Source organism: Nannospalax galili, unplaced genomic scaffold, assembly GCF_000622305.1.
Source record: "Nannospalax galili isolate Female #2095 unplaced genomic scaffold, S.galili_v1.0 scaffold290, whole genome shotgun sequence".
NCBI classification, from domain to species: domain Eukaryota; kingdom Metazoa; phylum Chordata; class Mammalia; order Rodentia; family Spalacidae; genus Nannospalax; species Nannospalax galili.
The window spans coordinates 5,446,911-5,459,573 of NW_008331486.1; the positions used below are offsets into that span (position 1 = coordinate 5,446,911).

The 12,663-nt window shown below is 54.3% G+C and overlaps 1 protein-coding gene across 3 annotated transcripts; it reads right to left on the reverse strand.

Moving 5' to 3' along the window:
• Positions 1-454: 454 nt before the first annotated feature.
• Ak1 (adenylate kinase 1) lies at positions 455-10,950 on the reverse strand. Of its 3 annotated transcripts, none has more exons than XM_008825195.3 (7): positions 10,796-10,950; positions 8,025-8,060; positions 6,647-6,682; positions 6,333-6,496; positions 4,684-4,800; positions 1,579-1,770; positions 455-1,417 (listed from the first exon to the last, which is right to left on the reverse strand). In XM_008825195.3, exons 2-7 carry the CDS (start codon positions 8,029-8,031, stop codon positions 1,349-1,351), a joined length of 585 nt encoding a protein of 194 aa, XP_008823417.1. In that variant the 5' UTR covers positions 8,032-8,060; positions 10,796-10,950; the 3' UTR covers positions 455-1,348. The 3 variants fall into 3 exon arrangements, with proteins under 3 accessions (XP_008823417.1, XP_029415681.1, XP_029415680.1); XM_029559821.1 differs by having other exon boundaries at positions 8,025-8,177; positions 10,796-10,947; XM_029559820.1 differs by lacking the exon at positions 10,796-10,950 and adding an exon at positions 10,653-10,676.
• Positions 10,951-12,663: the final 1,713 nt, after the last annotated feature.

The following is a 12,663-nucleotide window of genomic DNA, read 5'->3' on the forward strand; positions in this document are numbered from 1 at the left end:
TGAAATAGTAATGAAAACAGAAAGGCAAGCTCTCTGGCTGTAAACAGAGGAATGAGCACTGGCAACCCCAGGGGCAGGTTACACCTGGGGAAGTTGTGGCCGCTGGCTATGAGCTCTCTGGGCCAGAAGGGAGTAACTACGGATGGATGGGACAGGGGCCAAGGAGAGGTGAGCATCAATCAAGGCTTCTAACATAGTGAGGTCAAAAATGAAGAAGAGCGAGGGAGCCGGCTCTCCCAGGGACACCCAGGTGTCCCCTGCACACTCTGGCCAAGCTGCTCTGGTCCCTGATCCCAACTCTGTGCTGGCTAACAATTCCCTCCACATTCAGTGTGTCCTTGTCCTAATGCTGAAGCTGGAGGAGGAGGGTGGGACACAACACATGACCAAACCTGTTTTCGATCTGGAAGCAGTTCAAAGGGCAGGCTGAGGCCTTTGGGCCTTTTGGGTCCCCCTCCTCAGGGAGGCCACCCCTGACCTCAGTTTCCTGCCTTATGCCCTGTACAGCGCTCCAGTCACCAGCATAGCCAGATGGAGTGTGCTCATGGCCCCTTGCCTTGTCTAGGTCCCCAAGGATCAGGTATAGAAAACCGTGGCTTAGTTGGTAGAGTGCTAGCCTAGCTTGCATGAAGCCATGAACTTCATCCCTAGCACCACATAAACCAGGAGTAGTATTACAGACCTGTCATTCCAGCACTCGGGAGAGGAGGTGGAGGCCGGAGGATTAAGGTGGTCTTCAAGTACATAGAAAGGTTGAGGCCAGCTTGGGACACGTGAGACTATGTCTAAATGAAAGGAGAGAGAGAGAGAGAGAGAGAGAGAGAGAGAGAGAGAGAGAAAGAGAGAGAGAGAGAGAGAGAGAGAGAGAGAGAAACTTGCTCAGAGAGATGAGGGCTTGAGGCCAAAGCCACACCACAAAGTTGTAAGGAACCCTAGAACGGAACCTTGGAACCAGATGCCACCTGATCTCCAGACCCTAGGAGCAGCCTCTCTACCACCCCTGGACTGTCCAGACTTGACATGGTTCTGGGATGAGAAAGGGCCTGGGATTCCACCATAGCCAGAGGGAGACACAGCGGAGCTGGGCTGAGGCACAGGCAGGAACCGGAGGGCACTGGCTGGAGCCTCTGGCCAGGGCTACATGAATTACCTCACTTGCAAGCAAAGAAAAGGGAGTAAGAGCAAACGTCCTTGGCAATTCCTTTAGTGCTTGGATGTCCATGGAACAGGATAAAGTGTCTTCCTGTGTCTGTGCGCAGCCTGGCAGGGTGGAGGTGCTGGGCTCGCGCCAGGCTGCTTGGGGTCGGGGCAGGGGTGGGGCTGGCTGGTAGCTGGCCAAGGGCTTTAACTACTTCAGGGTGTCCAGGTGAGCGCAGACCTGGGAGAAGACAGTGTCCACCGAGCCTTCAGCATTGACCTGTGGGGAGACGGGATGTGAGGGCCAGGATGCCATGGCAGGGTCTAGTCCCTCCCCCAGCAGCAGCTCACTGAACAGGTCAGAGAGGACAGAGGCCGAGGGAGAGGGCTGGCCTAAGGCCACATGGTAAGCAGAGGCTGGGCCAGGCAGGAGCTCCCCACCTTGCGCACGATGCCACGATTCTCATAGAAGGCAATGACAGGTTCTGTGGCCTTGTAATAGGTCTCCAGCCTCTTCTTGATGGTTTCTTCATTGTCGTCCACACGGCCGCTGGTCTCCCCACGCTTCAGAAGCCGCTGGGTCATGGTCTCAGGGCCTGCGTCCACATACAGCAGCAGTGTGGGCTTTCCAATCTGTGGGGGAAGGAGGAGGTGAACATCATACCCCTGGGACCCATTTCTACCTCATCTGCCCACCTCTGAAACCCCACATGAGCCCCACCCAGAACATCAGAGGGACCTTCCTGAAAACAACCTCCCCTGCCTCTCACCCGCTCAAACCTCCTCCATGGCTACCCAGGGCCCTCAAGAGAAAACCCGAAGTCCTTACAGATCTAAGTGCTCTGCCCCCTCCCTCTGCTCACCTTGCTTTGGCCACACCGTTCTGCACTCCAGGCAGAAGTTTATCTGCACTCCAGGCCAGCCCTACTTAGTTCTCTTTGTTCAGAGCCCTTTCCCACCACTGAGACTAACCCTAACCCTCCCCCAGGCAGTCTCATAGACGCCACTGTTCCCTGCTCCATCCTCTCCCATTCCTCTCATGAGCCTCCAGGGATTTATTTAGTGACCCCCCTCCCCAGTTAGGACAAGAGTCCTGAGGGCTGGGTAGTACTTGACAAAGGAACCAGGACAGTGGGACAGGGTGAGGAAGTCTGAGCAAGGTCACAGTCACCACGGGAATAAGCCAGTCCTTACAAAGGTGACTTGGAGAGGTGAGGAGGAGGGAAGCTCTGGCCCTCAGTTCAGCCATCAGTGTGCCTTCACAGAGTCCACTGCCCTGCCTGGGCCTCACACTGAAGTCAGCAATGGCTGCCCTTCCTTCCCTTTCTGGCCCATACATCCCTGGGAGCAGCGAGTCTGCCTCTCAATCACTACCAGGCCTGGCATAGCCTAGGCTGGGCCTACAGTGAGGGAGGGGGGACCTTAGGTCTCCCCAGAGCTAAGCGAAACACAGCCACCCTTCCCCGTACAGCCTCAGGCTTGGGCCAGGACTTCCGAATAGCCTCAGGGCCCTCTATCCCTTAGACTGCAGCTGGGTCGGTCCTCACCCAGCCACCACAGCAGGCCAATAGGTGTTGCCACTCACACCATCTCTCCTGCCTCTGTCCAGCCGTGTAAACTTGGCTAGGCCACTGGGCCTCACTGAACCTAGTCCCTGCTTTCTGGGTGGTGACTGAGGAGGGGTGATCTGCCATCTCCTGACCCTGGATTGTCTGCTGGGTTCTTTTTTTTTTTTTTAATATTCTTATTTATTGTCTTTATTTTAGCTGTATGAGTATATTGCATGCATATATAAGTGTACCCATGGCGTGCATGCATATATATAAGTGCACCCAATGTCATACAAAGGTCAGAAATGGGTGTGGATCCCCTGGAACTATACAGATGGTTGTTAGCCACCTTGTGGGTGCTGGGAATCAAACCTGGGTCCTCTGCAAGAGCAGCCGCTGCTCTTAACCACTGAGCCATCTCTTCAGCCCCATGGGTTCTTTTCTAACAGAAGACTGTGAGTGGTAAAGGCCAGCCTAAGCGTCAAGGTCACCCCATCTGTCCGTTAACCATCAGCCTCTAAGCTTTTCTGAGTTCCCAGGGGACAGCAGGCTCTGTGTCCACAGGCTGGTAGAAGTGGTGGGGCTATGGGAACAGCTAAGCCTCTGGGCAGCGTGTCCCTGGCTAGGACTTCAGTTTCCCAGTCAAGACATGGGCACCTAGCTTGGGGAGTGGGTGCAGGACACTGCCTGTCCCCAAGGGAGTTCTGGGCACTTTTGCCAGCAGAAGCAGGCCCTACCTCCAGGCCCAACCCTCCTTCTTTAGTGAAGCCCTTGCGCCCCCTAGTGTCAAGATCTGAGAATTTCAAGTGCTTGAACTCCCAGAGGCAGCCAGAGGCAGCCAGAATCCTGAGCCTGTAGTAACCCAGGCAGCATGCACAACAGCCCCAGGGAGGATATGGACTTTCATTAACCCTATTTGCTAGATGTGGCTCTGAAGGTTTCAGCTGACCTCACATAGCCAGGGATTAGAGACAAGGGGTCCCTTGGGGCTGCCTGGCATCTGGCCACAGGCTCCATGCCTGAAGGAAGCCGGACCAACTCCCATTTCACAGATGGGGAAGCTGAGACCTGCCCCAGCCCACCAGGATACCCAGTTAGCCATCTCCCCACCCTTACTGCCTCGTCTCCTCAGTACCCTCAGTACCCACAGCCCCATGTTTGGCCTGTATGGCCTTGTGTGAGTGTAAATGTGTGCACTCATGTATATACATGGGTTCACATGCAGTACCTCTGTAGTGTGTGCTGCATCCAAGTGCACACATGTGCATGTGTGTGCAGTATGCCTGGCTTTATGCATGCCTGTGCATCCTGTATTGCCTACGGCTGATGTAGGTGTGGCTCATGTGCAGGCATGTCTGCCTATGTACATGTGGACTTATGAGAGATGCCCATTCTATGGACCATGTCCCTGGTGGGCATCCATTCTAGGAAGTTCAGCACCATCACTGGTCAAGATCAGCTTTCCCCAGCCAAACTCCTCATGGCTGGGAAGAGGATACTGGCTCCTCTCCGCGCAACATTCAAGGCTCTAGCCAAGGCTGAACCTTCCTCTCTCATGTCACTATGACCGCCCCCCATTCTGCCCCCCCCACATCAGCTTAACCTTTTCAGGGCAGCCCAGGCTGCTCCCTAACCCATGGACTGTGTGTTTACAGGGTATCAAGCCTCACAAGAATGGAGACTTGAGGGGCAGGGGCCGGGGGAGAATGGAGACTTGAATTTTCACACCTTCCCTCTAGACAGTTGCATAAAAGGGTCTCCCCTCCATTTCCAAATAAGGAAACTGAGCTTCAGAGAGAAGACTGGCCCAGAGTCTCAAGAGGTTAAGCTGGAGGCTGAACTCAGGTTTGTGAACTCCCAAGCCTGGTGCATCCCATTTTTCTGTACCTTTCTTTCTGACTCCCAAGAAGACCTCTGGAAAGGCCTCCTCACGCTCACCCCAGAGCCTCCCTCCATGCCTCCCTCTTTCTGAACTTCCGCCCAGCCCCAGGCTTACCCGGCGCTCAAACTCTTCCCCCTGCAGCACCTCCCGTGGGTAGCCGTCAATCAGGAAGCCATTAGAGGACTCCACTTTGGCTAGCATCGCGTCCCGGAGCATGTCTAATACGGTCTCCTGCCGGCACAGCACAGGAAGAGAGCCTGAACCTCCCCTCCTCACCCATCTGGGCCATCACATGCTGACACACCCAAACTGCCCTCGTCCCTAAGCATGTGAGTTCCAGCAAACCCCTCTCGCCAGGGGTCTCCTCTAGATGGCCTGGTGGGACAATGGTTTGGCCTTCACTGAGCCCCTTACCAGCTTGGGAAAGTTCTGAACCTGAGAGCATAGCTTTCACGGACCTTCCCCACCCTGACCCTCCACAAACTCAGGGTCTGGGGAGAGAAGGGACCATGACACTGTTGATTTATATTTCCAAGCATGACATAAGACATATGGATAAAGGAGGGGACCACTGGGTCAGCAAGATAGCTCAGCAGGTAAAGGAGCTTGTTGTCAAGCCCGATAACCTAAGTTCCATTCTGAACATCCACATGGTGGACTCCACATGGGCACTATGGTTTGTCCATCCTCCTCCAATAAATAAATAAATAAATAAATAAATAAATAGAATAATCCTGGGGCTCGAGAGACAGCTCAGTGGTTCAGAGCACTGACTCTCTTCCAGAGGACCCAGGTTCAACTCCCAGCACCCACATGGTGGTTAACAACCATCTGTAACTCCAGTTCCAGGGGTTTCAATCAATGCCCTCTTCTGACCTCCACTGACATTGCACTACAGGGATACACTTACATACATGCAGGTAATAAACTTATACACATAAAATAAAAATAAATAAGCTGGGCGTGGTGGTGCACGCCTTTAATCCCAGCACTCGGGAGGCAGAAGCAGGCGGATCTCTATGAGTTCAAGGCCAGCCTGGTCTACATAGTGAGTTCCAGGACAGCTGGAGCTACAGGGAGACCCTGTCTCAAAAAGACCAAAAAAAAAATAAATAAATAAAAAATAAATAAATAAATAAAAGATTAAAAAAATAAATAAATGTGGGGGCTGGAGAGATAGCTCAGCAGTTAAGAACACTGGTTGTTCTTGCAGAAGACCCAGGTTCGAATCCCAGCACCCACATGGCAGCTAACAACTGTCCATAACTCCAGTCCCAGGGGATCTGACAGCCTCTTCTGACCTCCTTGGGCATTGCACAACACGGGTACACTTACAATGCAGGCAATACAAGAATACTCATAAAATAATAATAAATAAATAATAAATAAATGTAAATAAAATGAAAGAAGAGGACCACTCCAGTATAAAGTTAGGGGGTCTGAGCTCGTGTTTGGGAAGTCAGGAGGGTCTGAGAGCGGAGAGGAAAGCTCATTCCACCATCCAGAAGGAGTGTGGTTGGGGATAGAAAAGCCAAGGAGCTGGGGGCTTTTGAGAGTGGGAGGAAGGGCCACATCCCACAGGGTCTTGAGAATTTCTGGTAGCCACTTTCTGCCAGGGGCAATGGGGAGCCATGGCAAGCTTCTGAACAAGAGAGAGCCACAGTCACTCTTACTAGTGCATCACAGGTTTTTCTGGCTTCCTCTCCCCACCCTCCACCCCTATTCAGAGCCTTATCATCCCCCACCCACTAGGGTTCACTCACCAGTGGCACCAGCTGACCCTTCTCCATGATTGCTGACAGTTTCTTGCCCCTGTCTGAGCCAGAGCTGACCTCAGCCCGCAGGAGGTCCCCGGTGGAGAGGTGGGTGAAACCATACTTCTGCACAATCTTCTCACACTGGGTGCCCTTCCCAGAGCCAGGCCCACCTGCAAGCACCCATCCATTCAGAAACCCCAAGGAGGAAAGACCCTGGAGGGACAACGTTCAGAATCCAAGGTGCAGCCCCAGGCCCAGGCTCCTATAGCACCTGCGCAGACCCTCCCTGCTTGCACACCTCATCTCTACCTGCAACTTACCCACCACAAAGATGATCTTGGTTTTCTTCAGCTTCTCTGTGGAAAGAAAGAGGGAAGCAGGACTCAGTCACTAGCTAAACAGCTAGAGTCACCTCTGTGACCCAGGCTTGAGCAGAGAGAGTGAGGATGAGCACATGGTGTTCCAGACTGAGGGACCCGCCCAGGCAAAGGCCTGGAGGCTGGGAACTCAGGCAAAGCTAAGGAATAGGGATGCTGACTCCGTGGGCGCCTCCCTGAGGGTGCTGGACTGCAGGGGGTTAGTCTCCCTCTTCACTGGGTTAGCTAAACAAGCAGCACCCCATGATTTTGTTCCGTAGTGTCCCCTACCCTTTCCTCCCTGGTCTGATCCTCCCATTGCCCCAGCAGTACAAAAGTGGAGCTGGCAACCACAACATATGTTGCCATGGAGATGGTTGCCAAGCAAGAGGGTTGTGGTGGGCAAGTAGAACTCTTGCCCAGACAGGGAGGTGAGCTAAATTTCCCAAACTGCCTTCTTAGAACCTACAGCCCAGGAGGCTGGGGTATAATGGATGACAGAGCATAGTCTAGTGTAAATGAGGCCCTGGGTTCCATAGCTGAAAAAAAAAAAGGACCTCACAACCCAGTGTACAGAGGGAAACTGAGGCCTAGAATGGGAAGGGCTTACTCAAGGGACAAATGAACCCAAAGCAGAACCTGAGGCTTTCTCTTGGATTTCCCCCTTTAGGGAATTGGAGCTGGGCCACAGCCTTGCTTGCTGTGTGACTTCAGGAAAGAACACCTTCTCTGTTCTGTTCCTGACACAGAAGGAGGTGGGCTTGACTACTCCTGAGAGACTGAAGCATAGAACTGTCAGAGAAGGGCACAGCTTGAGGTAGCTGAGGGAGTGGGATAGTGCTCACAGGCTTCAGGTAGTGGAGGCAGTCAGGTGCCTTTAAGAGCCATCCAGGCTAGGCCCCAGTGCCAGGCACTAGACGAATGGTCTTGCCAGAGCCAGCACCAGCCCACTCTGGGCTCCCTGCCCACCTTGAGTCTCTCTCGAGTCTCTTCTATACGAATCAGCGTATAGGAGCCAGGAAGACTCAAGACAGCAGGGCCAAGGATTTGCCTGTCCTCCCTAGGCTGTAGTTGGGAGAGTTGGAGCTGCTGCACAGGGCAGCCCCCTCCCCAACACCCATCTTCTCCAGAAAAAGATTTGGCTATAAATACCAGCATAGGTGAGCTCTGGGGCCCCAGAAGCCCCAGGAAGGCCTTGTTTCTAAAATTAGTACTGATGCCAAGCACCCCATGACAGGCCAGAGGAGGGAGCTGGGGCCCCCTCCAACCTTCCCAGCCTTCTCTTCGAGAGCACACCCCCTTTACACATGGGTACACTGAGGCCAGGAGGGGAACCTCGTACCTTCCATCCTGAGGTGCTGGGAGCTGGGTCAGTGCTCTGTAAGACAAGACACAGGCAGGACTGAGGGGTTCCCCTCCCACTTCTGGCTCAGGCTCCACAAGCCCCACCCACGGCAGCAGTGGGTAAATGCCAGGCTCCACATCAGGACACAAACTGGAAGCCAGAGAGGATAGAAGGGCCACCCAGGAGGCAGGGTGACCTTGGGAAAGTCACTTTCCTTCTTTTCTTCTACCACCTCACCTGAGCCAGGGCCCAGGCACCCCTCCCATGTGCCTTGGTCTGCTGGAGGCACCTGGTTGGCGGCCACAGAGGGTGTAGCAGCAGCACCCGCCCACTGAGAGCCTCCCTTTACTCCCAGGGCATGAGACCAGAGTCTGCCTGGTGCCTTGACAACGATCCCCAGGCTCTGGGAAGGTTGTCAAGCACCTTCTATCTGCTTGCCTGGGGACAGGACATGTGGGCATGAGGGTACCCTAAGGCACACAGATCCAGAGACCCCCTGGGGCATAGTCCTCTACAGTTTTTTGGTTGTTTTGTTTTAATTCTGTTTGTTTGAGACAGGGTGGTCTCTCTCTGTAGCCCAGGCTGATCTAGAGCTCACTATGTAGTCCAGGATGGCCTCAAACTAACAGCAACCTCTTGCCTCAGCCTCCTGAGTGCTGGGATATCAGGAGTGACATTACCACACCAGGCTCTTTCCAGTTTTCACAGTAAGGTGGGTTCTCCCCACCCCCAACTCCTGCCCAAGGCAGGCCCAGGTCTATTTCACACATCCCCAGCCACATCCCCCTTGGAGACCTTTCTTCACTATCCCCAACTCGTCCTTCCTTCCGTCCTGTGAACCTTCTCTACTTGCACAACCCTTTTACCCCTCCAAGTCTCTTCAGAACTGCTTCCTCACTCCCCTCCCACCCATCACAAGACCCCTAGTCCCCACTGACACTGCTCGTGCTTTGGCCTTCCACCCTGGGTTTGCATCCCTTCTGCACTCCCTGACTTCTGTCCTGGTCCCCACTCTGCCCTCTCATCCTGGCTTCAGACCCCAGGGACTTCCCCTTCCCCACCTGTGTAACCAGCTCTATGTCACCATGCATGCTTCCCCGTCCCACCTCTGCCCTGCCCATCCACTTACCATCCTCCTCCCTTTCAACCTCTCTCCTGTCTCCCCACCATGATTCTGGATCATAGCCAGCCTCCGGACTCTACAGGCCCACCAAGCAGTGGGCGGATGGATTCTCCTTGGCATCAGCTATGTCACTCTCCTACTCACAGCCTCTTATATGGCCCTCTCAGCCCCCCAAACCAAGCCTGAACCCCTCAACCTAGCAATCTGTCCCCTGCTTTCTTGTCTACTGAGATGTCCCCCCTCTAGGCCTTTGTAGTGCTATACTCAGTGCTGCTGTTTAGGCCTCCTTCAGGAAGCCTTCCCAGACTCTACCCCACAATCACACGCTGACAGCTGTGCTACCTTCTTCAAACTTCAGGTTGCAAGACATTCAGCACAAGGTGTCAGGCCACTCTGTTTCACCACAGGTCTGGGGCTGCCCATCTCATTGGGCCTGTCCAGGGGTGAGCATAGCACTAACAACCAATCTGAGGATGGAATTGCAGAGGAAGGCAGACTAGCTGAAGGGTCCGGCTGGGGTCAAGCTCAGGCCTGGCGCCCAGAACCAGAGAAAGATCTGGAGCCGCTTTGTGGACAGGTCTGTCTGATGTCTGAATTACAGCCTCGGGGCCTGCTGAGTATGTAGAAGTTAGAGTGAAGCTACCCAGTCACTCAGCAGCTGCCCGGGGAGGAGTGTCCCAGGCCAGAGACAGCCACTGGGAAGTCCTTGGAAGTCACCCACCCTACCTGCCCTGCCCCCTCCTGGTAACCTAAGCCCCTCTGTCCCACAGACACCTGCCACTTCCTTGGTCTAAAATAACTTGGGTCGTGAGGAGGCCTTCAGGAGGCCAGGGGTCCTGGGCAGAGTAGGGTTACAGGCTAAGCACCCAGACCTTCCTTATAAGTCCTCCTGGGTCAAGGCTCCAGCAACTCCTAGTGTGACTGAGTGGTCCTTTAGGTACCCTGGGGAGCTAAGGCCTGGAAGGACTGCTTCTTAAGGCCTGCTTCTCCTAATGTTGCCCAACAGCAGCCCTCACAGAGGCTGGCAATCAGCTCGGGTTCAAATCTCAGCTCCCATCACTCAGCTGTGTGACCTTGGGCAGAGAAGGGACCTCTCTGTCTTGCTGCTGCTAAAGTGTCCTGGGTGAGCAGCTGACCAGGGCTGTGAGCAAGGCCCCAAGTGCTGACCCCAAGGCTCCTACATGAGCCTCCTGCAGGGAGGGGCTGTGTCAGGGGTCCAACATCTAAGTCTTCCCAAAACTTGAAGTGACATTCTGGCCTTGGGAGCATGTGGACTGACCCTGCCCAGGTCCTCTGGGCTATGGTGGCCCCTCTCAGCTGGAATGTGCCAAGGACATGGGACCTGGAGCCCCAGGAGTGCCAGCGTGGGACAAAGAGGTCTAGGAGACTGGGAGAGGGACACACACACACACACACACACACACACACAGCACATGCACCCAGATCTAAAGGAACACAGATATACAAATACACACAGCTCATAGCCATGGCTACATACATACAGACATACAAACCCAAGGGTAGCCTGGCACTGGCTCCCCTGCCCTCTGCCAGGTGACGCCTCCCCACTCCCCGGGCGGAAGCGTTCCCAGGAAGCGCCCCCAGGCATCCACATCCGCAGACGGTGAGGCAGTCCCACACTGACCTGGGGGAGGGAGCGGTGGGCGTTGGGGCCAGTGCGTGCCCTGCCCGTCCTCGCAGTCGCCTGTTTATAAGGCTGCCAGCGCGTGGCATGCCGGGAAGCCAGCACTCTAGCGCGATGGCAGGGAGGGAGAAGGGAGGAGGTGAGAGGAGGGAGCAGGGACCGGACGGGGCCCCTGATGGAAAACCCGCGCAAGAGTCGGCATCCCCTCCAGGCACCCCTAGGGGGCTGTGCCTGCACGGGATTTTCCATTCCTCTGTCACCCCCCACGGTGCCCACATCACCCCGGGGAGCTAGGGTGGGGGTGGGGGTCTCAAGGTCAGACTTCTGTGATACTGGTGCTGGAGAAACTGGTGCTCAGGGAGATGAGATCCCACAATATGTTGGTAGCAGAGAGGCCAGATTACAGAAGACAGGAGGGGACCAGGGCTCGAGCTTTGGGGTTCCAGGGCCAGTCTCCATGTATCTCCTTAGACCCCCGGACACACACCCTGAGACTCCCCTATTGGTAAAGACCCTTTGTGCTCCTCTGGGACTGAAATTCCTGGGATCCCAAAGATCTGGTGGTTGGGTAGATGATGGTAAGCCACCCCTGACCCCACTGCTAGGCAGTGCCCATGGTCAAGCACAGAAATAGAAGAATTTCAGAAACTCTGTACCTAGATGGGGGGGGGGGTTGCCCACCATGATAACTTCAGCTAATGAGCACTGGACAGACAGTGGACTTCTGCTGGTGCCTGGGAACCCCTAAGCACAGAGGCGCAGAGGAGGACCATGAGGCTGCCTGAGGCTCCGGATTGAAAGCCATGTGCTGGGAGTCCAAAAACAGCAGGCAGGCATGGAAGCCCAGGGCTAGCCAGGTTCAGAACTCAAACCACACACGACCTGGAAGGCAGTGGCTCCAAATGGTAAGGTAGGGCTGAAACTGAATTTGTTTTGCAAATGCTAGGGAGCCAGGGAAGGTGTTTGGGAGATGCACTTTGGCACACCTCAGGGGGTGGGGCCTTAGCTACAACAGCAACCTGAACACCAGGAAATCTGGATCTAGTCCCAATTTATTTTTCCAGTCTTAGGGAGGGTGGATGCAGTGAATGGTTTGGAAATGGTTTGAAAGACCCTCTCAAAAGCCCTGGTGTGTGTGTGTGTGTGTGTGTGTGTGTGTGTGTGTGTGCACTCGAGAGTACTGACACATTATTTGGAGAAAGAAAATTGATGATATCATCAAAATTTCCACCATGCCCCACTTTTAGAAATCCATTTCAAGCAAACCCTTGTGGGAACAAAATTCATACAGGAAAAGTTCCTAAAGCCAGCTGAGACCCGCTAGGGTCAGGGATAGGTGGGAGATGGTGACCCTGTCAACAACATCTATGCAAGCAGTCAAGCCTGATGGTCCTTGGTGGTGTAGCAGGCCCCAGATACTCACACTTTAGTAAAGGATGGACAAGCAGAATACCTGCCCAGGTCTTATCTCACCTGCATAAAAATTATTCTAAGCAGTGCAGGTAGGGGTGGGGATATGGCTCAGGTGACGGAGTAGGCAGGAAGCCCTGGGTGTAAGTCCCAGTACCACATACACTGAGCAAGGAGGTACAAGCCTCTGATCCCAGCACTTGAGAGATGGAGACAAGGGGATCAGAAGTTCAAGATCATCCTTGGCTACACAGTAAATCTGAGGTCAGATGAGCCCATCTCAAAAAAATAAAAGAGAGGGGCTGGAGAGATGCTCAGCGGTTAAGAGTACCAGCTGTTCTTGCAGGACCTGGGTTTGCTTCCCAGCAACCCACATGGTGGCTAAGTGTCCATAACTCCAGATCCAGAGGATCCAACACCCTCTTCTGACCTCCAAGGGCCTTGCATGACACAGGTGC

Coding starts and splice junctions, on each gene's coding strand:
- Ak1 (XM_008825195.3), bottom strand. Junction 6,497..6,646: donor CAAGATCATCTTTGTGGTGG/GTAAGTTGCAGG, acceptor GGGTGCTTGCAG/GTGGGCCTGGCTCTGGGAAG. Junction 4,801..6,332: donor AGGGTCAGCTGGTGCCACTG/GTGAGTGAACCC, acceptor CTGTGCCGGCAG/GAGACCGTATTAGACATGCT.